Source organism: Dromaius novaehollandiae, chromosome 1, assembly GCF_036370855.1.
Source record: "Dromaius novaehollandiae isolate bDroNov1 chromosome 1, bDroNov1.hap1, whole genome shotgun sequence".
Taxonomy (NCBI): domain Eukaryota; kingdom Metazoa; phylum Chordata; class Aves; order Casuariiformes; family Dromaiidae; genus Dromaius; species Dromaius novaehollandiae.
In genome coordinates this window covers 134,956,357-134,982,678 of record NC_088098.1, presented here as the reverse complement: position 1 = coordinate 134,982,678, position 26,322 = coordinate 134,956,357, and the positions used below count along the sequence as shown (strand labels likewise).

Below are 26,322 nucleotides of genomic sequence, written 5' to 3'. Positions count from 1 at the left end.
TGCCCTGCAGCCTGTTTCTTAGAACTTGCAGTGCCAGTGCAGCGGTGTGTCCATGGAAAGGGGCAAGCTTCAGGAGCTCCGTCTTGCTGCTAGCTCTGCCAGATTGCTTTGTGGGATGTGAGAACTGACGCTGTACTCTTACGTTGGCAGTGTAGATGTTCTTGCTTCAGTAGAACAGTTGGGAATATTTTATTTGTATTTCTAGCTTGTGTATTACAGATACAATCCGATGGACTATGATGGCATTAGTTGATTTAGCAATGCTACTCAAGGCATACTGATACAGAGGAGGTAATACATCCAACATTATCAGTGTTGATCATTTTATTCCTAAAATGTACCTTAAAACCCCTCCTTCTTCCCCTGCTTTTTACTAGCTGGGTGGGAAATCGTGATAACACATGTGGGATATTTAACATCTAGTTGGCTAAAGCTAAATGAAATGGACCATACCTTAAGTTAGGAAATGTTTAAGGTTTCCTGTAAATGTTATGAGTCTCTTTAAACACACAATACTTATTCTCAGTTTATATTTAGCTTTGGAGATTACTGTTTGTATTCTAGACCTGAAGAGCTATTTCTTTAGCCTATATCAATTGTTCTAATAAAAGAATGCTACCTTTTCCCCTTCTTACTTAAACGCTGTGATAAACTTACCATTTTCTTGCCCGTAGCTTTCTCAAAAAATAAAATTAATCATATAACACCATATGGATACCCATGCAGTTGTCACACAGCTGTCAGCTTCTAGTAGTTGAGATGGTGTATCTAGTAACCTGTTGCCTTCATTTTCTATGCATACCAAAACTGTGTGGAATGAGACTCCCATGTGTTTTTAGTGGGCTTGCAGCTATTTCTGAATTCTCACCATTCCTCTGCTTTCAGTAAAATTGGGTTCCAGTAAGATTTTGGAAAGCAATGGGCACAGATTTTTGCTTACTTGTTCTGCTGTTTTTAATACTAGCTTCTAAATGCTAGTTCATTTTCCCAGTTTGATCTTCTAGTCTGTTTCAGTCTGCATTATTCAGTTTTCTCTTCCCACTCCCTTTAGTCACTGTATTCCCTTGGCCCTCAGCTCTTCATTCTGATCACCTAGTCTTTGGAACGATAAACTTGGTGAGACCAAGACAATGTATTTCTTCCCATTTTTCCAACAATTATTTTTTTGTGAAGTTCAGGCAAACTTTCACACTGAACATAAATGCTGCATGTTATCTCTTTTCCTGTCTCAAATGTGTGTGTGTGCATGTGTGTGTGATGTGAAAGTGGGATGTGTTAGGCAGCCTTCTCAGTAGAGGTAAGTTTTATTAGAATAGCTTTTTTTTAATTATTATTATTTCCTGGAACTTGTGCAATGTTTAGATTCTTTTTCTCTGCTTTTTGAGGTATAAGGGGAAAAAAGTACCGATGTAGTCATGAGTCTTTGGGCATTGCAGGAACTGCCTGCATCAAGTCCATAAATTATCTTAATTTAGCTCCAAAGCTGAAATTTCAGCTGTAGTACAGAGGTAGAAGTGCTGTTTTAAGACTTCTGGATACTTGGAGTTTCTTCTTCACTCCTTAGTAGTAATGGAAGTCTAGTCTTCCTTGGGTGCAGAATTTTTTTTGTTTCTTCATATAAGCTCTGTTTCTCAAGCTAATAAGTTACCATACACCTTATTTAGAGTCAGCCGTGCCTCTGACAACTCTGCAACGGTGATCAGTAAAACCAGTATGTGTTCAAGGTACAAATCTTGCCTACTGTTCTATTTTTAATAGATTTGATTTGGATTTTAATCTTTAGTACTATCTTATAAAGAGACAGCCTCGGAAAGGAATGCAGTTTTAAACGCTTGGCAGAGCAAAACAGCAGTTGTCTTAAGACACAAGAATTTCTCCCTTATTGGCCAAGAAATGTGCTGGCTGTCTAAGCCTAGAAAAGAAAAACCTTTCTTTCTGTGTAAACTTGAATGCAGGAGTTTTCAAAAGAAGTGAATACGTTCACTGAAACAAATTTCAATATATTGACTGAAAAAGCTTTAAAAAGAATTAAATTGAAAGGCAAGTAGGAAAGAGCATTGATTTAGGATTGAATATGTAGAGCATCCATCAGGCTGGCAGAGAGAGTCAGAAGTGTGTGTGGGGGGGGAGTTATCACTGAAATTGTCAGGGAAAAATAATCCTGCTATGTTATAATGCTAAAGCAATTTAAAAATTGAGGACAAGAAAGTAGTACCCACTTGCACCTGTAGAGCTTTCCCCATTGTAGCATTGCCTTAGAATTTTGTTACGGTAGGAGTGTGGTTTTATCACAGAAAAATGTGTCCTGATAAGGCGGGGGAAAAAAACCCAGAGAGCAAAAATACATACAAAATCTTTTTGTTGTTTTTGTTGTTTTTTAATATTTATCTTTTGCCTGTAATATAGTTGTCTAATGGGAGAAGTAACTAAATTGAGGCTAGAAAGTACAGGTCAATATTATTGAAGATCCGATAGAAGAGAGAGAAATATCTCTGAGCCTTACTGCTACTTGAGGAAAAAGGAGCTACTGTGTGAACAAGAGGACACTGAATGGCAAACTTTGAAGGCAAATGTTGACAAATGTTTCATAGCAAAAGCTGTCAATGGGCTGATACCAGATTACCAAAGGTTTTCGTTACATTTAGTAACATGCTTTATCTAATAAATTGCACAGACAAAATAGCGTTATACTATTTTGCATGCACAAAACAGAGGGGGAAACAGATTTCAATTGAAAAAAAATTTTTTTAATTAGAAACAGTTACAAATTTGTAATGTTTTAATCCTTGGGATTCTGGACAAGAACAACATTGTAGCTTAGGCTTTCTCCTCCAAAGGGAAATTTTACCATTAGTAACATAAATTCTTTCAAGTTAATATATTAAAAATAAACCCCAACCCCAGCCTCTGTCTCTTCCCCAGAGCAGACCTGGAATGGCTGGTGTCTGAATAGATGATTGTCGGTTTAAGGCCCCTTCCTAGAATTTGGGGTTGCTGTCACTTCTCTATAGGATGGAAAGGTGAAGTTAGGGCAAACCTCCTTGTGGAGGTCTGCAGCCAGGAAAACACAGTATCTGCTACTATTTTTTCCCCCTGGCATCAAGATAAGCAGTTTTTCTAATGGTAAACTGGTAACGGTAATAATGGTAAACTGAGCAAGCTAAGTTTGGGAAATCCTCTTCCAGCTTGCATGCTAAAACCAAAATCTGTTCCATATTTAAAAAACTGCCAAAATGAAAGTAATACTAAAGTGTTGCAATGAATGGGTACAAGCTCTTCAGGAAAGACAGGCTTGAAAGACAAGAAGTGGGGGAAATCGTCTTCTATGTGAAGGGGCAGCTCAGATGTATGGAGGTCTTTTGTGGGATGAATGACAGTATGGTTGAAATGTCGTGGGTCAGAATTAAAGGAGAGGCCAACAAGTGTGACACTGTATTGGGAGCTTGTTATAGACCACCTGATCAGAATGAAGAACTGAACAAAAACTTCTCTAAACAACTTGAGGAAGTTTCTAAATCACAGGCGCTGGTTCTCTTGGAGGATATTAACCTCCCTGACACCTGCTGGAAGGGCAGCATGGTGGTATGTAAGTGGTCCCAGAGATTTCTGGAGGGTGTCGGGGATAATTTCTTCATACAGGTGCTGGAAGGGCCAACTAGGGTAATGTACAGCTGGATCTGCTGTTCACTGTTTAGAATTCATTGGGGGTCTAGTAATCAATGGCAGCCTTGGCTATGGTGACACGAAACAATGGAGTTCAAGATCTTGAGGGGAGTGAAGAAAAAGTAAGAGAGTATGGACCTTGGACTTGGAAACTGGTAGGTGGGATCTCATGGGAGGCAGCTCTGAAGGCAAAGGAAAGCTGGCAGTCCTTCGAGGACAACATCCTCCAAGCACAAGAATGGTCTATCCCAGTGCTCAGGAAAATGAGTAGACTTATGGGGAGACAGATTTGGCTACACAGGGAACTCATGATAGAGCTCCAGTGCAAGGAGGATACAGGAGTATACAGGAGGTGGAAGCAGGGCTAGGCAGCAAAGAAGGAATTTAGAAATACTGCCTGGGCACATCCAGGTGGTCTCAGGAAAGCCAAGGCTCAGCTTGAGTTAAGACTTGCAAGGAACATCAAGGGCAGTAAGAAGAGCTTCTGCCACTACATCAGTAATGCAAGGCCGAACAAGGAAAGTGGGGGCCTGTTGCTGAATGGGGCAGGTTGATAGCAGACCCAGATACGACTGAAGAGATCATTGCCGTCTTTCCCTCAGTCTTCACTGGCAGGGTCTTCCAGGCTTCTGTGCTTAGTGAAAGGGTTCAAGGAAGAGATGAATTACCAGCAGTGGCTGAGGATTAAGTAAGAGATCACCTGAGGGAACTTGACCCATATGAGTCCATGGGACCAGATGGGCTGCATCCAAGGGTGCAGCCCGAACTGGCCAAAGTCCTTGCAGCAGGGCTACTTTCAATTAGCTTTCAGAGGTTGTGGAGACTGGGGGAGGTCCCTGGTGAAAAGAGAAAGAAACAATTTTTTAAATTAAAATAAAAAATCCACTCTTAACTGGTTTTACCCATGACGGGGAAACTCCAGGTATGATTTCCATCTATTTTTCATACACGCTTAAGCTGAGTATTTGTTTAGACTTAAATTTCATTTCACATGCTCTCGCGGCTAGTAGACCTGGAAAGATCACATGATCAGGATACAAATTTAGCTATATATGTGTGCACCTGTCTAAGTGTCTAAACTCCCACTGTAGTCAATGGAAATCTAGTCAAGGAATATGGAGTAATTCAGTTCATGATACACTGAGGAAGGAAGGTGCAGTTTAGTTGCCTAACATAAGCACTGCCTGCTATTGGAGATACCGTGAGATGTTATGCCCTGCCTCTAGCTTATACCCTCTAGCTTCTACTCTAGAAAGTTTGCATTGCTTTAAATCCTGTCATTTCTGCTGACACCACGTGAACGTCATAGATACTGTAGGGAATCTTAAATGGTTGTAGGTCCCTATGTTTCATGTCTTATGTGACTGATCAGCTTAGAGCACTATAGCTCTGCTGATTGTAATAGAAGCTTGGACACCTAGCTCACGGGTAGATACCTGAACTTAGGTGTCTTAATTTGAAACTGAATTCCAGCTGAAGAGTTTCAGCTTAAGAAACTTGCTGTATGAGTCTGTCCTCGGTTCATAGTACACCTTGATTTACAGATACTCTTTATTTAAATAAATAAACAAACAAATAAACAACAACAAAAAAAATATTCAGAACGTTGGTAAGATGAGTTTTAACAAGGCCTGGCAAAAAAATTTAGAATGTGAAAAAAATTACCAGATAAAAATACTTGCCAGAAGAAAAAGTTTATATCAGTTGCAAAAATAAAGATTTCAAAATCAAAGCTTGAGAACTTTGACAATTTTCAGAAGTTTAGCCAATCACATTGAAACTGTTTTGATGCCAGAAGTTGGACTAATAACACTGAAGTACCAAGACTTTGGCATCGACACATGTTTCAAGAAACAAAACAAAGTATTTTTCAGTAAGTCCTACCTACTCTTGAATTATCAGATGCCCAGGAAAGAAGTGTTAAAGCGGTAACAATGGTAAGAATGAAGAAAGCGCAGTGTAATTATACACATCTTGCTGATCTCAGCATTAACGGAGTCAGGAATATTTTGAAGGAAGCCATAAAGGAAGGACAGGTTGTATAATTTAAAGATATAGAAGCCAGACATTAAAAAAAAATGTACTAAGTACAGATAGATCGAATAGTAGCCATTTGCCTGTGCTACAAGGGTCAGTGTGAATTAACCACATGTTTGGAAAAAGCACCTATTTCTCTTCTCCATATTCAGAGAAGTTATGTCTCTCTGCATTTAAAAAGCTGTGTTCTTTAGATCATTCATCACTGCATTAACAGAATGTGTTACAGCTCACTATTATTGGTTTTATTTTTATGCTATGATTCAAAAGCATTGGATAATATTTTGACCAGTAGATAAAACAGAAACTTGAACTGTGTATTTACATGGAGTCCTAGCTGTGTCTCAAGTAGGCAGGTTAAAAAATACTAGAGTGTTAAAATTCTTGTCTTCTGCCTGGTCGTTATTAGTGCTAGATGTCATAGATATGTCATGAGGGGAAATGGGATTACTACTAGCAGTTTCAGACTATTGGAGAATAGAATAAAACCTCCTCATGCTAATAAAATCAGTATTTTTGCAAAGAAGTAAGGCTGGCTATTTGCTGTTAGAAACTTACAGATCTGGTGGGGTACAGACAGGGTTTTCTGGCTTCCTGCTTTTTCCACTTTGCAATCACTGTATTCGAAGTTTCAAGAATCTGCTACAAGAAGTATTTAATATTGATATCTTTTCAATGTAACATTTTGCTATATGTATAAAGCTTTACTTTCATTTCCTGATTTATTTCACAGTTTCCAGACATAACAGGCAAAAAATCCAATAGAACTGGAAGACTATCAGGATCTGAAACTGAAATGACTAGTACTGACTTTTCAGTATCAGGAAAAATAGCTATTTACTGAATTTGTGTTCCATTTTACATCTATGGTTTAGATTAAATAAAACTGTCAGTTTGTAAAATGATAAGAGATTATTGGTACAGTGTTGCTACAATAGGATAAAATGGAGGCCAGATTATAAAAATTTGCCCTGGTAATACTAGTTTACTACGAAGAGTCAGAATAGTTGCATTTATAGTATTCAAAAGTTGCTTTTTATTCCAGATCCTTTTGATTATGCTATCGCACAAAATCTTTGGGAATACATATTTACTTTCTTGCTTGGAGAAAACTGTAAATAAATATGAAAAAACATTTGGAGGAATGAAGGCTTCCGTGCTAACCACTATCACCAGTCCAGTAGTTAACAGAAAATATCGAATGAGTTCACTTTTTCCAGTGTTTTTTCAGGGTAATACATAAGTGTAGTTGAACTGTTTGAAATTAAATCCTAAGCCTCAAAGCAGAGTCAACTAGGGCAGGTTGGTCAGTGTCGTGGCCCGAAGGGAGTCGTTCAGGACGACCTCCCTCCCCTTGGGACCAAACGACCAAGTTCGTGATGCCCTTGGACTGAATTAAGGTGAAACGACACTAGCCAACCAGTTTTAAGATTTATTAACACAAAGATAAGGCATGTGGTCAAATAGGATCAGCTAGCTAGACAAGTCCCGTGCCACACGTTTCAAACAGATTCAACAAAAGAGCGGGAAAAAGAGGGGGGGGAGATGAGGGGGGAGAGGGGGAGAGAAAAGATGTCACCATCCGTGGATCCAGCGGTGTCCCGTTGGTCCTCTTCCTTTGGGAGTCTCGGCGGTGGGGTGGGGCTCCCGTCTGGTGGTAGGTAGGTCCTCTTCACACAGCTCGAGTTGGGTACCTCTGAAGAAGGACCCCGAACAAAGAAATCCCTGGACAATTATACCTTCTAATCTAAGCTCTCCACCCCTCACGCGGTAGTTTGGACCAATAGTAATTTTCTGGGTCTGGGGTCTCCTGCTCCTTATTGGATCTCATCGTCGTTCCTAGGCAGGCTGTTTTCTGCTGCAGTTTCTTCCACAGGTGTCTCTCCATTCCTCGGGTTCTGCTATTGTCTCTCAAGGTCCTGACAAAGAGATGGTAATTCCAGCAATTAGCACTGTTTCAGATGCAAATTGCTGGTAACTCCCGTATCGTTCCCGCCTGCACCAGCTCTGGGGCCCTTTCTCACCAAACTAGGGAGTGTGGCCCAAGGCTTCAGCAAATTTAGCCACTCATGCCAAGCAAGTTTTATAGAAGTTGTGCTAAAAACGGACAATAATTTACAGTCCAGATCCCAAAGTCTCTGCCCTATTGTGGTCTCGTTCAGTGCAGGCTCGGTGTGTCCTGGGTGGTTGCAGGGAGACCATCTCGGGGGTCACAGCAGCCCAGTCCTGTTTCTGCCAGGGACAGATGGCTTGTTCGTGGTTATGGCCTGCCTGCACCCCATTCACCAAGAAATGTTTAAGGCAAAAAGATTCATTCATCGGTCTGCCACAGTCAGTATCTTGTCCATTCGGGTTTTGAGCTTCTCCAAGGATATTCAAAATATCTCCAAGGTTGGAGATATTCAAGGATAGAGGTATTCAAGACTGGACACAGTCTTGAGCAGCCTGCTCTGTCTGACCCTGCTTGGACTAGACAGGTCTGCCGAGATGCCTTCCCAACCAAGCATCTGTGACTGTGTGAAGTTACAGCGTTCTGTAGAGCCTCTGCTACCAGCAGTCAGGGGAAGAGCCTTTGGTCTCTCTCAGGCCTGGCACTGTCTGCTCTCTACTGGGGCTTGGGGTAGTTGAAAGGGGAACCCCACTCTGTGAGCCTTTGGATACTGTACCACAGCTGCGCCACTTAGTTAGGTCTCCCAGGATTGAGGCTTACAGGTTCATCTGCCCCTTGGGTGAGAAAGGCCTTGTTGTTTATGGGAGTCCCTTAAATTGCACTCGACTTAAACCAGATAAATAAAATTGGAAATTAAGAAAACACTTATTCATAACTTTCAAAAAGACAACACAGTTACAAGTGTTTATCAAAGACAGATAAATAAAAGAGAAATTATGTTTAATCTGCTTGCAGTTAAAAAAAAAAAAAAGTCTTTCCTTCATTGTGCTTACTTACTGCTCTTACTACTCCTTTCCTGACAAGCTGGTAGCTAGAGGTTTTAGTCTTTGTTCACACTTCCTCCCTCAGTGGCATAGTTGAGCTTTTACAGCTGCCACACTAAAGTTTTGGGGAGGGTCCAGACTGGTTTAAGCTTTCTCTAGTCCCTATTTCCTTCCTCCTTATTTATGAGGCAGCATGGCCATCTCCTTTAAAGTAGGCGTGTAAATACATAAATCTTTGTGCCATTAAGAGTCTTTTCCTGCACTTAGCTGGTTAGTAAGTAACATTTTGCTTCAGTGAGAGAGAAAATGGGTTTCTGGTGATTCATTCTAGGTGCTTGCTTTTACATAAACTGTAACATGGATACGTTGGAGAAATACTGATCAATTTTCCAGTAAATAAAAGCATTATGAAAACTCAGAAATAATGCTCTGTCATTGTTTACCAGAGGAGATATTTCCTCTTAAAATGAATAAATAAGGACTTTTTAAATAAGGAGGAGGTAATTTCCTAAAAGTTCTCTTGTGCCTGAAGGTGATATATCATAGGTAAACCAAGGTGCAGGGGTTTGGGGCAGGGTGTTTTGGAGGTGCGGGGGGAATTTCCTCTTGAGGGAAATCTCCAAAGTATTTTAGGTGTATGAGAATACAGAGCACTATGACTTGTATTTCCAGATCTCACTGTTTAAAGAAGAAATTGAATCCCTCATTTTGCACATCTCTTTAATTTACACAGAATATTCTAAGGTGCTCCACTAGATTTCAAAATAATATTGTGAAATTGCCAGCACCTAATATTAGAAGAGTCTTGAGAAAACAGGAAGCTCTATTCTGATCTGATAGTGCTGTCTGAAGGTACAAGTGTGTTAGGCCAGAATGCAAATAGAATCAGGACAGTATCTGGAAGATGTCTTAAAGACCTAATTTATGTCTAGTTAATGATACCAGTTACCTCTCAGAACTTGCATGTGCAAGGTAGCTTGGCTTGAATTTAAAACTTACTGTAATAGAAAATGTTGCATTTATGATACATTGACCAATACTTATTAAAATGCTAATACTTATGTTAGCTCTTTTAGTTATTTTGAGAATAATTTTGGAAAGTAAATTTTTCTTTTTTTTTTTCTTTTTTTTGCTTTTAAGCTTCATTATAAGCAACTCTTTAAAAGTAAATCTACGTTACAGTCTTGTAATGGTTTCATGGTGTTCTGCTGCCTCCAAGATGGTTATTTAATGTTTTATGATTTTTACTGGAATTGAGATTATTGTGAGGTGTCTATCATAAACACTTAAAGAGCATAATCACATTTATGCAGTTCAAAGTAAAACTGTACTACTTTGTTTAGAAAATACATTAGCTGTCGGATATGCTTGGCCGAGTTCTGCTGATATTTGTGTCTGTAGTGTGGCAAACTAAATTGTATGTATATAATTCGGACTCAGTGAGGATCAGTTCACAGTTTTTTTTGGTTTACAGGTTATTCTTATGAAATATATATTAATGAGCAGAGAATGTGATTATGATTTAACTTTTTCTAGCAGAAGTTGAATGCTTGTTTGTCTTTTGGCCTTATATCCTCATATTTGCACATACTGAAAAACATTAATCAACCACAGAATGTACTTTATGCTTGCTTAATAGGTAACTTGATGTATCAGCATAAAACCTTGATATGATGCACTGGATATCATTGGAGCAGCACTTAGTAATGGCAATAACGTGCTGCTGCTTTGTTACTTGTGCAGTATTGGCCATCACTATCTCTGCTCATGTTTGATTTTATAAATGTTTTCTGCTTTCAGTTGCTTTAAAAATCCACACTTGATTAAGTTATTACTAATCATTAAGAACTGTCAGTTTTTACTACTTACCCTCCTAATATATGCTTTATTCTGGAATGTCTGAAAACATGTTGCTTTATAACTTAGACAAAAAAGAAATGGATTACTTCTTCACTTCTTGTTTTTGTGAGTGTTAATGTGTTAATGTAAAACCCAGAACAGAGATGTTGAGTGGGTAATCTTTCTTAGTAATTGATTTTTGTCTCCATACATGTTCAAAAGTAATAATGGTCCTTGCTTGCACCACTTGGGTCAAACATGCACAGTTAAGCAGACTAAGTATTAGACTGGATGATGCACTGGATCCATATATATGCTTGCAAAAGGTCAAAAGTTACTGGAAAATACTACAATTCTTATCTTTTAAACATACTTTGTGAATGGTTCTGCTAAGGAGACTTTACTGTTAGCTCCCTCAGATTTTTCTGTTGCGTATTTTGGCACGATTTCCTTGTCTTTTGACTTTTAGTAATCTAAATTAAAATACCTGATGTGAAGCCAGTTTCCATTAGAACACATATTATGAGGTAATAGAATTGTAGCCAAATGATGTAATTTTCTGCAGGACGTAATCACATCTGGTTTTGGTTTTGTTTTGTTTTGTTTTTTTAAAGAATCTTTTTCTGTACTGGTGCTTTGTATCAGAATTATCCTTGATACCTAGAAAGGTTTTATAATGTAGAGTATTTATAATACATACATATGTGCTTAATGAGCAAAGGCATCACTGATGCTGAGAGACATTTGAGTAGTGCACTTGCAAATTTGCGGTTTGTCTTTCTGAGTTTTTCATTACCTCTGAATCTAAAGTGAAGTATTGATGCCAGAATTTTTTAATAGAGCAGGGTAATTTGGTACTTAATGTAGCTGAGTGAGGCAAAACTATGGCTAAGTGAACTCTAATTTCACACTTAATGGTATAAACTAGTAGTAGTAGTAGAGATCAAAAAGGATATTGTCTGTTCTGTAAAGAGCACAGAATATCTAAGGTTAGTTGAGGGTTTTTTTTTCTTTTTCTTTCCTTGATGTTCATTTAAGTCTCAAACGTTGACTCAACCAGTGGCAGTTGTATCTACCTAACTGGTATGTTGATTGAATATGAGAATTTTCCATGATGGGAGTTGGATATTGAGTTATTGTCTAAACAGGGCGGCTGCAGTCAGACTGAACATTGTTTTAGTTGCACTTTCTGTTCAGGTTTCAGTGTACAGTCTTGAATAAAACCTTTTGAATTGCAAAAAAAAAAAAAAAAAAAAAAAGAAAGAAAAGAAAAAAGAAAAAAGTTTTAGAGAATTACAATCCTATTTTAGAAAATTGCATTTTGGTCTGTTTTTGAGGAACTGCAATCAGAACTAAAAGGCTGTCTCCAAAAGGATGTTAAGTAAAATTTAAGTGCCTGAGTCTAAATTTGACCTATTAAGAGCCCTTATGCATCTAAATTCTATAGGAACCTGAACTGCAATGTCAAATTCCCTCATCGCTCTAAGTTGCACTTCTCTTTGTATCTGCATCAGTCTTCTGAGGGCTTAGGAATTTGGTATCTGTTTGCTTTGTGCCTAGTGCATGTCAGTACCTGTTTGAAAACCTCAAGCTGGACACTCACCAGCCTGTATTATTGACATCTGTATCTTCTATCTCCTAATCCAGTTACCGCATGTACCAGCAGGTCAAGGGAGAGGATCCTTCCCCTCTGCTCAGCCCTGGTGAGGCTGCATCTGGAGTGCTGGGTCCAGGTCTGGGTTCTCCAGTATGAGAGATATATGGAACTATTTGAGTGGGTTCAACAAAACGCCACAAAGGTGATGAAGGGGCTGAAGCATCTGTCATAGGAGGAGGGGCTGAGAGTGTTCAGCCTAGGGAAGAAAAGGCTCAGGGGGATCTGATCAGTGTGTGTAAATATCTAAAGGGATGGTATAAAGAAGATGAAGCCAGTCTTCTCAGCGTGCCCAGTGACAGGACAAGAAGCAGTGGACACAAACTGAAACACACGAAATGCCCTCTGGATGTAAGAAAAAAAACTTTTTTCCTGTGAGGCTAACTAAATGCTGCCCAGACTTGCTCAGAGAGGTTGCGGAGTCTCCATCTCTGGAGACAGTCAAAAGCCGTCTGGACATGGTCCTGGGCAACATGCTCTAGGTGACCCTGTTTGAGCGGGGGGTTGGACAAATGATCTCCAGAAGGGCCTTCCAACCTCAACTGTTCTGTAATTCTGTATTCGAACTGGTCCTGTACAAAATGTATTCCATGTTTGCCAGCCTGCATTCCTGATGCCAGTACCCTCATTCTCTATGAGTTTGTTTAAATGACAATATATAGGATGGCTCATCTAAAGCTGTGCGTTAGCTGGTTGCACTGTCTGCATATGATGCTTGTCTGCAATATCGTACCATGTATGAGAAATTGAGTTCTGACTGCTTTACTTCCAAGAGAGGTTATTCTATATCTAGTTCACAACATTTTTGAAACCTTCTCTTTTTAAAACCTGTATTTCTGTAAAACTTAGTTGAAACTGGACATCCAGTTCAAAATTACTAGTGGTGACAGCAAATAAAGAGACAGACAAACAGGGCATTTCAGATGCATTTTTCCTTTGGAAACTGGTTTAAAATATGATTGATGAGGAGCTACTAATGTTTATGTCACCTCATGTGAAATACTTAGTTGGTTTAGAACATTCAACCAAGTTACGGGAAACGGGTACTGAGGAAACTTACAGATTTTTTTTGACTAGCAGACACATTGCATTTAAAATCTATGCATAGTAATCTTCAGTGCTTTTGTGCCCATTTTTAGTTGTGGCTTTACCCTTTACTGCTTGACAGATAGCTGATTCCTAGAGAATGTCATTCAGATAGGACAGGATCCTCCAAGAAACATAGGCAAGGAGGTCCCTCCTTAAGGAGAGATGAGTTGTCGCTAATGCAGCTCCTCAAAGCACCTATTGTCTAGTTTCATTTTGTTATTGTCTTATTTTTTCAATTTACTTGAAGATACTATTATTTGTTTTTCTTTTTTAAAAGATAGGATATTCATTTTACAGGTAATTCAAACTAAAGGGATTATATTATATATATTATATTATATATATATTTTATATTTATATATTTATATATATTATATAAATTCTTGATTACTTCATTATGACAGCTTTAATTAGTTTTATAAAATAGTGTAAGTGCTAAGGCTTTTCAGATGAAAATTTCTTAAATGTCATAGTATTCCAAACTGTTTGGATAACTTTTTTCCATATGTGTGTTGCTAAAGTCTTTATGTTCCTGTTCTTCATAGACCCACGCATGTGCTTTAAATATTATGAATAGTCAGAATCCTATGGGACTTTTGATAGCATGTCTTACATAAGTCTTCACAAGACTGTGACCCAAGTACTACTTAAACTTAATTCCCAGAATAGTCACATACACTATATACATCAGGGGGTCATCAGCATATGGCACAAAAGCCAGAGATGACACACACACTAGATTTTTTTGAATGGTGCAGAACTGCTCTCTGTATGAGGCAACAGATTCTCACTCCTACTACATTTCTTTCAGCGTACTCAGACATTAATTTTTAGAATAAAAATATGGTTGTTTAGTGGTTTCGGAAGCATCTACAAATTCTTATTTTCCTTCATGTGAAATAGGAATAGCATGTTAATATATCTATTTGGCTCATTTGCAAAAAGGTGTATGCATGCTTGTCTAGATCCAGGCATGTTATAGTCAGCAGAGCCTTTAGAGGGCAATTTCAGTGTACTGTTTCTGAATAGCCCTTTAGAGGCTTAATTAGCCAAAGCACCTCAAGTTAGGTAGCAGAAGTCAAATGAGCTAAATGCACTCACCCTCTTAACAGTGTTACATTAACTGTTGGTATGGTAACTGTAGTTACAGTTAATAATAACTCAATATTGTAACCCACAAATAACAATATAATTAGTAAAACAGTCTTCAATTCAGTTTAGACCATTCAGTTTGAAAGCTTCCTGAAACAAAAGTATATGGGTACTGTATTTGACATGAAAGCTATAGACAAGCTCTTTGGAATCACTCCTAACCTGAAATGAGTATTATGTCCTCAGTTTTGACATCCTTTTCTTTCCTGTTCTGTTTTCTTTCCTTGTTGAGCACAGGGTAATTCTTGGACATGTAGTATCTCAGCAGAATTTATGTAATGTATCAGCCTTCAAATAAGGCCAATGTGTATGAAAGGTAGCTTTTGATAGCAGACATGCAATATAAGTGTTAAGAACTAATAGCAAGAATGGCTTTCACATATGCTACTTCTGTTAAATTAACCTTCTTCAATGTGGGACAGATATAGTTGGTAATTTAAATCAATACACAGCGCTTTCCAGTTTTTTGATAGATCTTGTGAGTGATGATCAAAGGGTTTCTTATATTCAATGTATTTATATTTAAAATACATACATATAAAATACACATATACATATACACACATATATATATATACACACACATATATATATATATATAAATCTTATGTTTGCTTTGGACAAAGTACAGAGTTCTCAGCCAGGTAAGTTTACTCTAGTTTTTTAACACTTCCCAGCCAGCAGATAAATACGCAAACTCATTTTTATTGATTTTAGTAGTAGTAGTATTAGTAGTATTGATTTTCATCTAAAGGTCTTAAAATGCATTATACAGTATCTACAGTAATCTTTCTAGGTGATCTTATTTTGAAGGTGATCAGGTGTTTTTTCAGGTTCACATGTTGTGACCATTTGAAAGGAAAAATGGAGTAGATGTTTCTGAATTGTTCAATAATTGGTTACGCACATGTCTTCAGACATGCTAGAGGGGCTTAACTTTTTTATTGCTGCCCTCTAATCCAGCTTCTCTATGCCTGTTAATAGTGGGATATCTTTATTTTTTGAAAACTGTGAAGTTTGGAAAAGGTATATATGGTAGATCTAGGCTTTCAAATAACTCAGCTAGCCTACTGCCCATTTACTGACATCCTCTTACTTTGTGACCTCAAGGCTTCTTCGCCATTGTATTACCAAAATGTAGGTGTTCCATCTTCATACGGACAGACCTTTAGTAGTCATGCCATGTGGGCTACATTTTGGCCACATGGTAGACGCACTCTGGTTCACACAACAAAAGGAGAAAGAAGTGTCTTGGTTTAACATAACAGAAGAAGATGACCTACGATGGTTAGTTTTGGTGAGAATACTAGAGGAACACAGAGATGGGAAGGTGCTAGAAAGTTATCACCTATTACCCTATATTAAATGTAGATTAATGCTTTCAAATGTGCTAACTGATTCTGGCTGTTGTTTTCAAATATGCTACTCTTAAGAGGTCTGCTCCTTTCCTTTGTTTCCTTTTTTTTAGGCATCACAAAGAATTTACCTTCCTAAAATCACATTACTTTTGGGTGTTTGAACTTTGGAACCCAAAAGGTTTTGTGATCCAAAATTATAAGTCTCATTGTAAGCCTTGGCCACATCCTAAAATGTGTATGTGGGCGTGCACATGCACACACATGTGCTTTTGTATTGCATTTGGCCTGAGCACTGAGGTGTTTACCAAATTTTTAGTTCATTTACTCTTGTCTCGTAAAGTCTGTCTGGATGTTTTATTTGCCATGATGCTCAGGGGAAAAAAAACAAAACAAAAAGCCCCCATATATTGCTCATTTTGCTTTCTTTGCTTTTTGTTTTACAGGAGACACATGAAATTGTGGCTATCAAGAAATTCAAAGACAGTGAAGGTAACATTTTCTCTCCTGTGTAATCTTTTATGTCAAGAACTATGCTTTTAATACCTCTCCAGTTAAATAAGAAGTCTCTCATATCAAGATACAATTTAAAAATGATAATGATGTATTAACTCTATGAGTATTCAAGGCCCTTGATCCTTCATACCTGCCTAGAGACTGCATTATATACTCAAACTAGATAAAATTACCACCTTTTTTCCTTGGCACATCCATGTTAATATTGCTCAGATTGTGGTCCCACACATGATAGTAAGACCTGTGACTTGGAGGCTAGATGTGATCAGAGAATGGCAAAAACTCCTCTTGTAGAACTGGCTTGAGGCGTCCTACTAATTTAAACAAAAATGAACTTCCTCACCATTTATCCGTGGGAGGGGATTTTAATGAAATATTCAGCGTTGAAATGATTTTGTTGGAAAGGGAGGCTTGAAAGGATAAATGGAGGAGACTGAGAGAGGTTGCTGGGAAGTTCTGCGGGAGTTTTCAGGGGTCTGTGGGAGACTTTGAGGGAAAGGCATAAAGCAACAGGAGTTCTGCTCTCCCTTCAGCTGACTTCGTTCTCCCACAGGACACACCTCTGAGCAGCCTCTATACATTGTCCAGTGTCACTGAGTTTGTGGAGAGGGCTTACTGGTGCTGGCAAAGAGGGTGGTAGAAGGCAGGACCCATGGAACTGATTGCTAGTGCTGCCCACACCCCACTCTGCACTTAGCATTAGTAAAAGTAAAGGCCTGACTCTCTCACCTGCACTAGTTGCTGGAATAATCAATGCCAGTATCCTATCATAGGCAAAACTGGCAATCAGCCACTGCAGGCAGCTATCTACCTTGCATATGTCAGAACATAATTCTGATCCCTAATGGACTAACACAAAACGAATGAGAAGCCAAGTGTGAAGTAATAGAGGAGTAATCTTGGAGTGAGGCAATGCAGCTACGATTTGCCATATACTAGGGCTTCAACTAAAAGCTCAGGAACATTCTAATGATGTATTTAAAGAAATAGCAACCACGTTATTTTAGCAAACTTTTCTTTTTTGGTCTTGTTATGGGATTGCCGATGGCCATGGAGATATGGTTGTCTACAGGGACTTTAATTTTCAGGGTTAGTTGGACACAGTAAAGTCCAGTTTGCCTCTGTTATCTCTGCAGTGCAAACTCCATTTTGCAGCTGATGTTGCCAGACACTTGAAGGGTGTATCTGATAAATCTTTTAACTCTGCTGTTTAGAAATCTGTTTTAAACCCCAGTTAAAGAATGTAGAGGAGTACTGAATTGTGGTGATCCCCTCAAGCCAGTCATGAGAGTACTTCAGAATTGCTTTTTGGTACTTGATCTGGCTGTTTAGGACAGATTCTAACAAATGAATGTCAGTATCAAGGCCCTAACAGGATTAGTATTTCAGCCATTCCATCAAAAAAGCAAAACAAAAAAATGCAACATTGCCATTAGGTATGACTTGCCAACAGTATTACATAGTGTCAGTTTACATGACTGATGACTGCTTTTCAGAGCTGTAGCTAGTTGTTTACAAGTTTCAGAAAATACAACAGAAGTTCTTTTCATAGATTTGATTCAGTCAATTTAACATCCATCTTGTTAACAGGGTAGTTCATTAAAAACCTGAATATATTCTAATTGTTTTTGTTGCCGTTTTTGTTTCGCTGAATTGTTGTTGTTGTTAGATATATGCATGCTAAATGCACTGGGGAAGAAAGTGTCTGGTTTTAGAAGAAAGTATATAATCAGGTTGATTCAAGCCAACACCAAACACTCTGCTTTAAAATCAGATGATTTAGATTGCTCTAAATTATTTTTTTTTTAATCAAAACTTTTGTGATGGTAGTAGAGTTTTCCTCCCTCCTCCTCCTACCTTTCAGGTTTTTTTCATTCTTCTGATGATGGCTGTGTGTGTTTGTGTGACTTGTGCTATTCCCTCTCCTCTGCCAATCTGTTTTTGCCTTTTGCTTGTTTGGAAAAACAATTTATTTTCCTTTTCTTTTCTTCCACTGTCTGCATGTGCATGGGCAAATTCACTGAATTAATGGATTTCGTTTTACTAAATGAAGAGTGCAAACTAATTTGATCTGTTTCACTTGACATTTCTTCGGTAGCATCATCTAGAACCCAACCAATTCACGGCCCCTCAGTGATGAGAAGTTTACAAAGCTTTAGTAAAACACTCTCCTTTTCTTGAACAACTTTCAGATAGCGAAGTTGTCAAAACATTAGTTGAATTTCTTGACTCCTTAGAATCGCAGATTCTAGGCTTCATTAAATCAGTGTTTGCTCTACTGCCTTCTGTGGCCACTGCCGTGGTCTGCTTGCTGAATTTGCACTAAAAGCCTTTTGTGAAAAACTTACAAGGCATAAAAATCTGTGTTTGTGTCTTAAAATTTGTCATGGCTATTTAGAATGCAATAGATTTGTCTTTCATATTGACCAAATATGAGCTCTCCATTCCAGTGTCTCTGCTAAAGGCATATTAGCCTCACCAGTGCTTCATCCATGTGATACATATGCCTGGAATGGGGGAGGTGTCCGTACACATATGCTTCCAAAAAAATATGCATGTATCTTACTACCGTTCAGAATGAAAAAAATAGAAATGCAAATGATTATTTCTGATCATTTTTTCTGCTACTGGAAACCTGGATGGTAATGAAGAGAAGTCTGTAAAGTTTATATAATGAGAGCACAGTCATCATGTACCTCTCATCCAACATAAAAGGTATCCAAGCAGCAGAAAGAGACCATGTTGGAAAATGAGTCTTTTTCTCTGTAATATCCAGCGACAGAAATTTTAATCAGGGCTTCAGATAAAATATTCATAACATTTGTTACTACGTATTTTTATTTTTTAATAAGTTTAATCTGTCATTTTTACTTTGCACTCTAGAAAATGAAGAAGTCAAAGAAACCACTTTACGAGAACTTAAAATGCTTCGCACTTTGAAACAGGAGAACATAGTGGAGTTGAAAGAAGCCTTCAGAAGAAGAGGAAAATTATACTTAGTTTTTGAGTATGTGGAAAAAGTGAGTTGAGTTTGTACTATCCTTTCCACAATTAAATCATCAGCTTACTGAAGAAGTCTTTAAAATTACTTCTAAAAATGGCACTGTTCTAATGTAAAAAGAGGAATAGCGGTTGTTCTGAATCCAAATTGTTTGTAGTTAGACCTATATTGTGAGAAAACTACATGAATAACTTTATTTTTTTTTTTTTATGTCATGTGATGTACTTTTAGTTGTTATCTCTGAATAGCTTTAAAGAAATCTTTCATATATGAACACAAACACATTCAAATTATATAGACTGAAATATATATAATCTGAAAAAATAATTCCATATGAACTCTACAGTCCAATTTAATTGTAAAGTTGGTTAAATGTCCCATGTTGTGCTGCGTAGTGAATCTTGACGTAGTCTTTCAGAACAAGATCATGGGTTTCTGACCGTGGAATCCGTTGCAACTTTTTCTGTCCTCCCCTGTTAAAAATAAGATTTCTGTATCTATTTTTCTGTAACAAGTTCAGTATCAGTCTTTGCTTAGAGGGATTTGGCAAAGGTCGCTATCATTATTTTGAATCCTGACCTCATTTGAACCCATTCCAAAATTTTCTTAGATTGGCCCACTACTGCCAAGTGTCCTGGTCTGCTTCCAGGGAGAAACAACATAGAACACATTGGTCTTCCATTATTTTTGTAACTTTTATGGCCACAGTAAACCTTACTTTTATATTCTAACCATTTAGCATTTTTTCATGAAAATAACTAAATGATATTCAGATACATAAGGTAAAACTATGTGTAAGCATAAAAAATGTTACATATATGTAGCTTTCATAAGATGATGTTCTCATGATTGAAATTCTCATTTAATATCAAAGTGACATTGCAGGGCTGCAGAGTGCTAGTTCTCTTCGGTCAGTTGTCCCTTATGTGTAAAGATATCTCACCCTAAATATTGTGCATCCTTAGCTCCGTTTATAATTGATTATGTGGTACAATTCCATTACATAATGTAAAGTGACCTATGCTATGACATAGTCTGGCAGAAATCAGTTGTGTGTTGCACCAGCAGATCAGCAACTTCTAATGTGGTAGATATTACTTAGCCCTAACATCCAAAGCTTGCCTTACTCTACCTGTATTTCCTGTGGTTCGTCCAGACTTGTGGAATGTCTTTAATTACATACAAACTAGAAGATGCATTTAATCTTGTGTTATCATTGACTTGGCTGAGTTGACTTTAGCAGTGGTTTGGAAGATCAGCATTAGAAAACATGTTTAATTGATCTAATAAGGGTATATTTCAAAAAAAGGTTAATATTTGTTGGGTAAATAGAGCAGGCTGCAATATATGACATTATTTGCATCAAAATAAATGAATATAGTGCTAAAGATAGACATTACACATAGCCTGTGCATAATATCATTTCTGTTTCAATGGTTATCTTTATTTTCAGCTGAGCTTCACAGTCTATGAATGTTTCTCATTTTCAGATGTGTAAAATAGTTTCCACAGCTCCTTATAGATGCCTTTCAAGACCAGGGTAATTTCTGTATTTATGAATGAGGAATGGTGAAAAGAATTAAATAAAATATGGTATAGTAGGCTAATTTTTGTTTTAACTGATTATGAGTGCCTTTTGTCTTTTAAGGAATCTTAGCTCTGCAATACCCAAATCCACATTACTTAAATTAACATTTGGTTTAATCTCCTTTATCCATCATCCTCTTAGTTAACGGCTTCACACAGGATTATGTCTCACTATGTTTATTTTACTATTCTGGTTCATATCGATAACACTAATTTCTTGACTAATTTATCCAAAACTACAGGCCTCAGTGTCGACAAGAATCTAACTAAAACAAATGTGGTATGTGGTTTCTTAACAGAAAGTGTATTTCTAAGGAAACTTGCACTCGAATACATAAGTTCCAGTATTTATTCTCAGACTGCAAAACTTGAAAATTTTTTGAAATATTAGCAAAGGCTCCATTCATTTTGTCTCATGCTTGTGTTCATTAAAATTTCTTAGAAGAAAAACCTCAGAAATATGTTATACAGTTAAAATGTTTGTCAAAGGTGAGGTAAACTTATATTAAATGAAAAAATCTGTATAAATGCCCATAATTGAGTGAGTTGTGTAAAACAACTCATAGCCAAAATACTTATTTTTATCTCAGAATTCAGTAAATAAGGCTCTTTTCTGTCTTCAAGTGGGCTGCTGCTGCCCAGTATTCATTCAGTTAGGATTCAGAGTAGGCTAAACTGCATTGTACTTCTAAGTGTGCAAAATTGGAGACATTTGCTAGCATAATGAAAATCTAAAGGTCATTCAAAAGAGGAAATTTAGCAGTATAAACAATTAGCTTATTTTTTTCCTATGTCTATCCATGAAATAGTTAATATGGGCATAGTTACTGTAGTACAAAGATATCTGAGATCAATATATCTGATATATATAGCTATAGGGTACTCCCTAGGGTACTATCTATGCCCATATGAGGCATTTCTATATCTTTATTCTTTCGTTCACACTGACAGGTTTTTGTCCTGCTATATGAAAGCGGTAGAACTAACTTAAAAATTAAGAAAACGGTATGTTAAAGCATAGTAGGATACTTACAAAATGCTGTTCTCTACTAAATTTTTCATATAGCAACACTGAGTTGGAGTTTCTGTTTAAGCAATCTCTTGTAAGTAAATGATTCTTAGACATTTTAGTCTAAGTGATTTGATGACAGATTTTCAAGGTCTTAGAGTATGTTTGTGGTTCACCTTTAAGGAATATTGTATTAACAAGTGCTTTCTCTAGAATGAAAACAGCTAGTAGCATATGTATGATTAAAATACACTCCTTGAGTGTTAAACTGGTTTTCATAGCTAGACTCACTGGCATAAGTATGTTGCTTTAGTATGTTGAAGACATGTTAATCTGGCTACTACCATATATGTATTTTGAATAATATGTCTTTTAAACACTTAGAATATGCTTGAGTTGCTAGAAGAAATGCCAAATGGAGTTCCTCCCGAAAAAGTGAAAAGCTATATCTACCAGCTTATTAAAGCAATTCACTGGTGTCATAAGAATGATATTGTTCATAGAGGTAAGTTTGTAGTTTTACATATAGAAGTGAGCCCCTGGTAGGAATTTACTATAGGGAAAGATGTTATAGCTTGAATTAATTTGCACTGATGTAAATATAAGTACTTACTCAATGCCTAGGAAAAAAAAATCTTTGGATTTGGCTAGGTGTCAAGCATGCCAAGCTTCAGGTCTCTTTAAAATAAAGTTTATCCACGCATAAAGCTTGTTTTCCACTGATGTCTTTGGCATATATGTAGAGATTGTATCATATGCACAGTGAAGCAAAACTACACCACAGACATTGCCAAAGAAAAGGAACTGTTTAAACAATTCATGGCACTTGCTCATTTAACTTTTGAACCTAATAATAAAATATTGGGAGAACAGGAACACATAACGTAAAGCTTGGTCATCTGCACTTACCTTCTGTGTAAGACAGTTCCTCCAAACTCCCGTGAGTTCAGCTCTGTATATGTACTTTCCTCCTCAGTTTCAAGCACTTATAATACGTACCTTGATGTGTGGGTTTATCTAGTTTTATTTATATTATCCTGATTAAGTAAAATCTTATTTTGCTTTATGACTTTGCAAAAGTAAAATTTCTAATGTATGAGAATTTTCATCTATTGGAAACATTCAGTGTATTATTTGTATTTGAGATTTATAAAACACAGGCAAGAATCTGTAAATATTTTGTGAAATGTAGTTTGAAGAAATACAGCTTACACAAATACCACAGTATCCGTACAGGAATAAAAACCAGGCTTGTGAAACTAGAGAACATGTGTTTTCTAAAGAAGTGGCAAGAGGTACAAAAGAAGGTCACCATAACGCTGAAGATAATGAGTGCACACAATTAATGTTTTATTGGTTAACTGGGTAATTAAATACGGTTCTACATATTACTTTGCAATATGCAGTATTCTGCATATTGCTTTGATGTCCAGGAATATCTGTAAGCACCTTTCATCTTCCTTTATTTTGTTGGGAAACTACTTAAAAGACCTCATATTATAGCAAATGAATTCTGCATGTTCACAAACATCATCATTTTAAGCCTAGTGATATTTGTTTCAGCAATTGCTCCTGTAATGCTTTGTTTATGATTGTTTGAATATCTTAAATGCATTATATTGTTCACCAAGTTTAAAATTAAAGAGAGAAGTTAACAACTATCTTCTTTTTTTCTCTATTATTCCGATACACCAGATATCAAACCAGAGAATCTCTTAATAAGCCACAATGATGTTCTGAAGTTGTGTGACTTTGGTAAGTTCAATAACTAGATGTATGTAGGCGGGGGGTTGTTTTTGTTTTTTAGAGAGAAAATCCCAGTGCAATCCTTGCAGTGCAATGCTGCCTTATTCTTATGAGAGCTATACAGTGTGTACTGTTTAAATTCATTTTAGTGCTCAGAATTGATTACTGACTCAGGTTTGTTGCTTTAAGCTGAAAGATCTCTGAGCTTTAATGTGCATGTCTTGTGAAATACCAGTGTTAATACAGCCATATTGACATGTTACTTCTTCCTGTATTCCACTGGGTTTTTACTAGCAGTGGCACTCAGTTAAGAAAAGCTCAGATAATAAATTGATTAGAAGGCTAGCAAAACTGTAGATTTATCTAGCCTTCATATATTAAAAAGTGTTCTTCATTGTTTAGTAAAGACGCAATAAAATTCGTGAGCTTTCTGTATACTACTTAGAACACTGGTTTTTATGGACTGTTACGTTTGTCTTCATTTGTATATATCAACTTGTATTATTGTGTTAAGGAATCATGTGTGATCATATGATTAATGACTGAATGGCTGGAGAACAAAGTCAGAGTTGTATGTGCAATGTGAACTTTGTTATTTCCTGACTTACGAATGCCTGTTTAATGCCAGCTTTAAGGCTTTGAAAAATCGGCATCTAAGCACAAGACAAACTATGTCCATGTGAGTAACGCTCAGAAGGCAACAGGGCAGAGTATACATTGATTCCAACAACCTGTATTTTTGTTCTAAATGCTACATAAACACAGAATAAAAAATTGTTTCTAAAAAAGCCTACAGTTTGGTAAATAAAAACCAATTCCAGAGTGCTACGCAAAGGCACTTTCACTGAGAGCCGTTTTCATGAAAGCTGTCATTTCAGACCTCTGCAATTTTGAATGGAAAAAAGAGCTGTTGAAAAAATAAATTGCAACAACTTCTCGTAATACAAAAACGGTGCTCATTTGCAGGGCTTCTTATTTCTTTTAATCCTAAACACATTTTTGCTTAAGCATTCAGAAACAATCACCTTTCTAGGGAAAGCCTCCAAATGTTCAGTCCATATGAGTTCTTTGAATTAAGCTGCCATTTATTTTGCAGCGTAAAGAACTACAAAGCTCTAATAAAATATAATGGTACTGTCACAGGAGGCTTAGGTAGGTGCCTTAGCCTTTTCTGGTGCTGGGGGCCTTCTGTGTGCAACTCTGCAGCTGCTTTCCCCTGGCAGCTCTGCCTCCTCCACCAGAGGTGCTGGGGTGCTGCCATGGCTGGGGGCCAGCGGCCTGCGCCTGCCCCTTGCGCATTACATGGGGAAGCCAATAACTGCCAGGCACGGAGCTTGACAACCAATCAGCAGGCAGCACCTGCCCCTGACTAGCATGTGCTCCAATCAGACCCAACAGCATTACAAGCAGGAACAGCCAATAGTGGTGCGAGCGGGTCCTGCTGGAGAGAGCCCTGCAATGCGCCCCCCTCACCTCCCTCTCCCAGCCCTTGCGGAGAGTCTGCCCTTTCCTCTCTCTTCCTCTCTCCCTTTCCTCTTTTCTTTTTGCTTTTTTCCCTGAAAGTGCCTTTTGCTGTTAGAGTTGGTGCATGCCCTCAGCTGACAAATCTCCATGTGTGGACTTGTCATGACATCCTTTGTTTTAAGGAGCTTTACAGGAGAATAAGCCAAACAAATGATGTGATCATGTTTTGGATGGCGGTTTTCTCAGTAAAACTTAGACAATTATGAATTCTATCAGCAATGATGATGTTCTGTCTAGTTTGTAAGCTTGCTAATCTCATACACTGTATCCAGATTTTCTCTCTAGTGTTGGAAAAGAAATGCAGTCACAGTGTACTCCCAGTGCCCAAGAGAAGAAGGTGAATTAAATTGTGAGAACTTGTGTTGTCATCACGGTTTACACAGGTTACTTTGAACTTAGCGTCATGTTTGAGATTTGTTTAGATTTAAAATGCCAAGCAACTTTTATAATTTGGGATCAATTATAATTTGTTAGCCTTACTCCTAGTTGACATTATTGTAAATAGCTTAAGTTACTACTGCAATAATACCTGTCAGAAGGAATTTAACCACAAGAATTTCTTGCACATGTGCAGCTTAGGGTATTAAAGTTTTGACTTCTAGAATGATATAACACATGCTACCTGTCTACCTAACTTATTTCATATTTTGGAACACAGATATTTGTCACATACAATACCACATTCCTCATGTGATGACAACAAATGCAAACAAAAAGTCTTTACGCCCATCCTAATGCAGATATTAAAGTAACTAGGTGTTTCAGAATTAACACAGCAGACAAAAAAACTCGAAAAGAAAAAGTTCAGAACTCTAACAGGTTCTTCATATACCTTGTGCTGTGTTCTGTACATATTGTACTAGATAACAATGAGTTTGAATGTGATGCTTGCTTCGGCACATGTTGCGTGGGCGTAGTTTCTGCCAATGGAAATGGAAAAAGGGAACAGTACAAAACGCCGACTACAGCAGATGCAACTGACTGTTGTTGAAAATAGTTATGCGTTCTGACTAGTATGTGTGCTGTTTCAACACCAGTGCTTCAGAATTACTTGTTCTAACAACCTCTTAATCTCTGTATGATGTGTAAGCATAGAAATCATGAAACACAGGACTCGGAAAGACCACAGGAAATTCTCTAGTTCTTCCACCTACTCGAAGAAAGGATTAGCCATGTCTCTGTCATTCTTGACTGATGTTTCCTTAGTTTATTCTTA

General features: G+C 37.4%; 1 protein-coding gene across 4 annotated transcripts in view; it reads left to right on the top strand.

Annotated features, from left to right (window-relative positions):
- Positions 1–26,322, top strand: part of CDKL5 (cyclin dependent kinase like 5) — a 146,487-nt gene that overhangs the window by 70,910 nt on the left and 49,255 nt on the right. For all 4 annotated transcript variants that reach the window (XM_064499420.1, XM_064499428.1, XM_026120740.2 and 1 more), the window contains 4 exons: positions 16,170–16,215; positions 19,123–19,259; positions 22,221–22,341; positions 23,532–23,591. In XM_064499420.1, coding sequence (XP_064355490.1) covers positions 19,164–19,259; positions 22,221–22,341; positions 23,532–23,591 — 277 coding nt within the window. In that variant the 5' untranslated portion in view covers positions 16,170–16,215; positions 19,123–19,163. The remainder of the gene's footprint in view (positions 1–16,169; positions 16,216–19,122; positions 19,260–22,220; positions 22,342–23,531; positions 23,592–26,322) is intronic.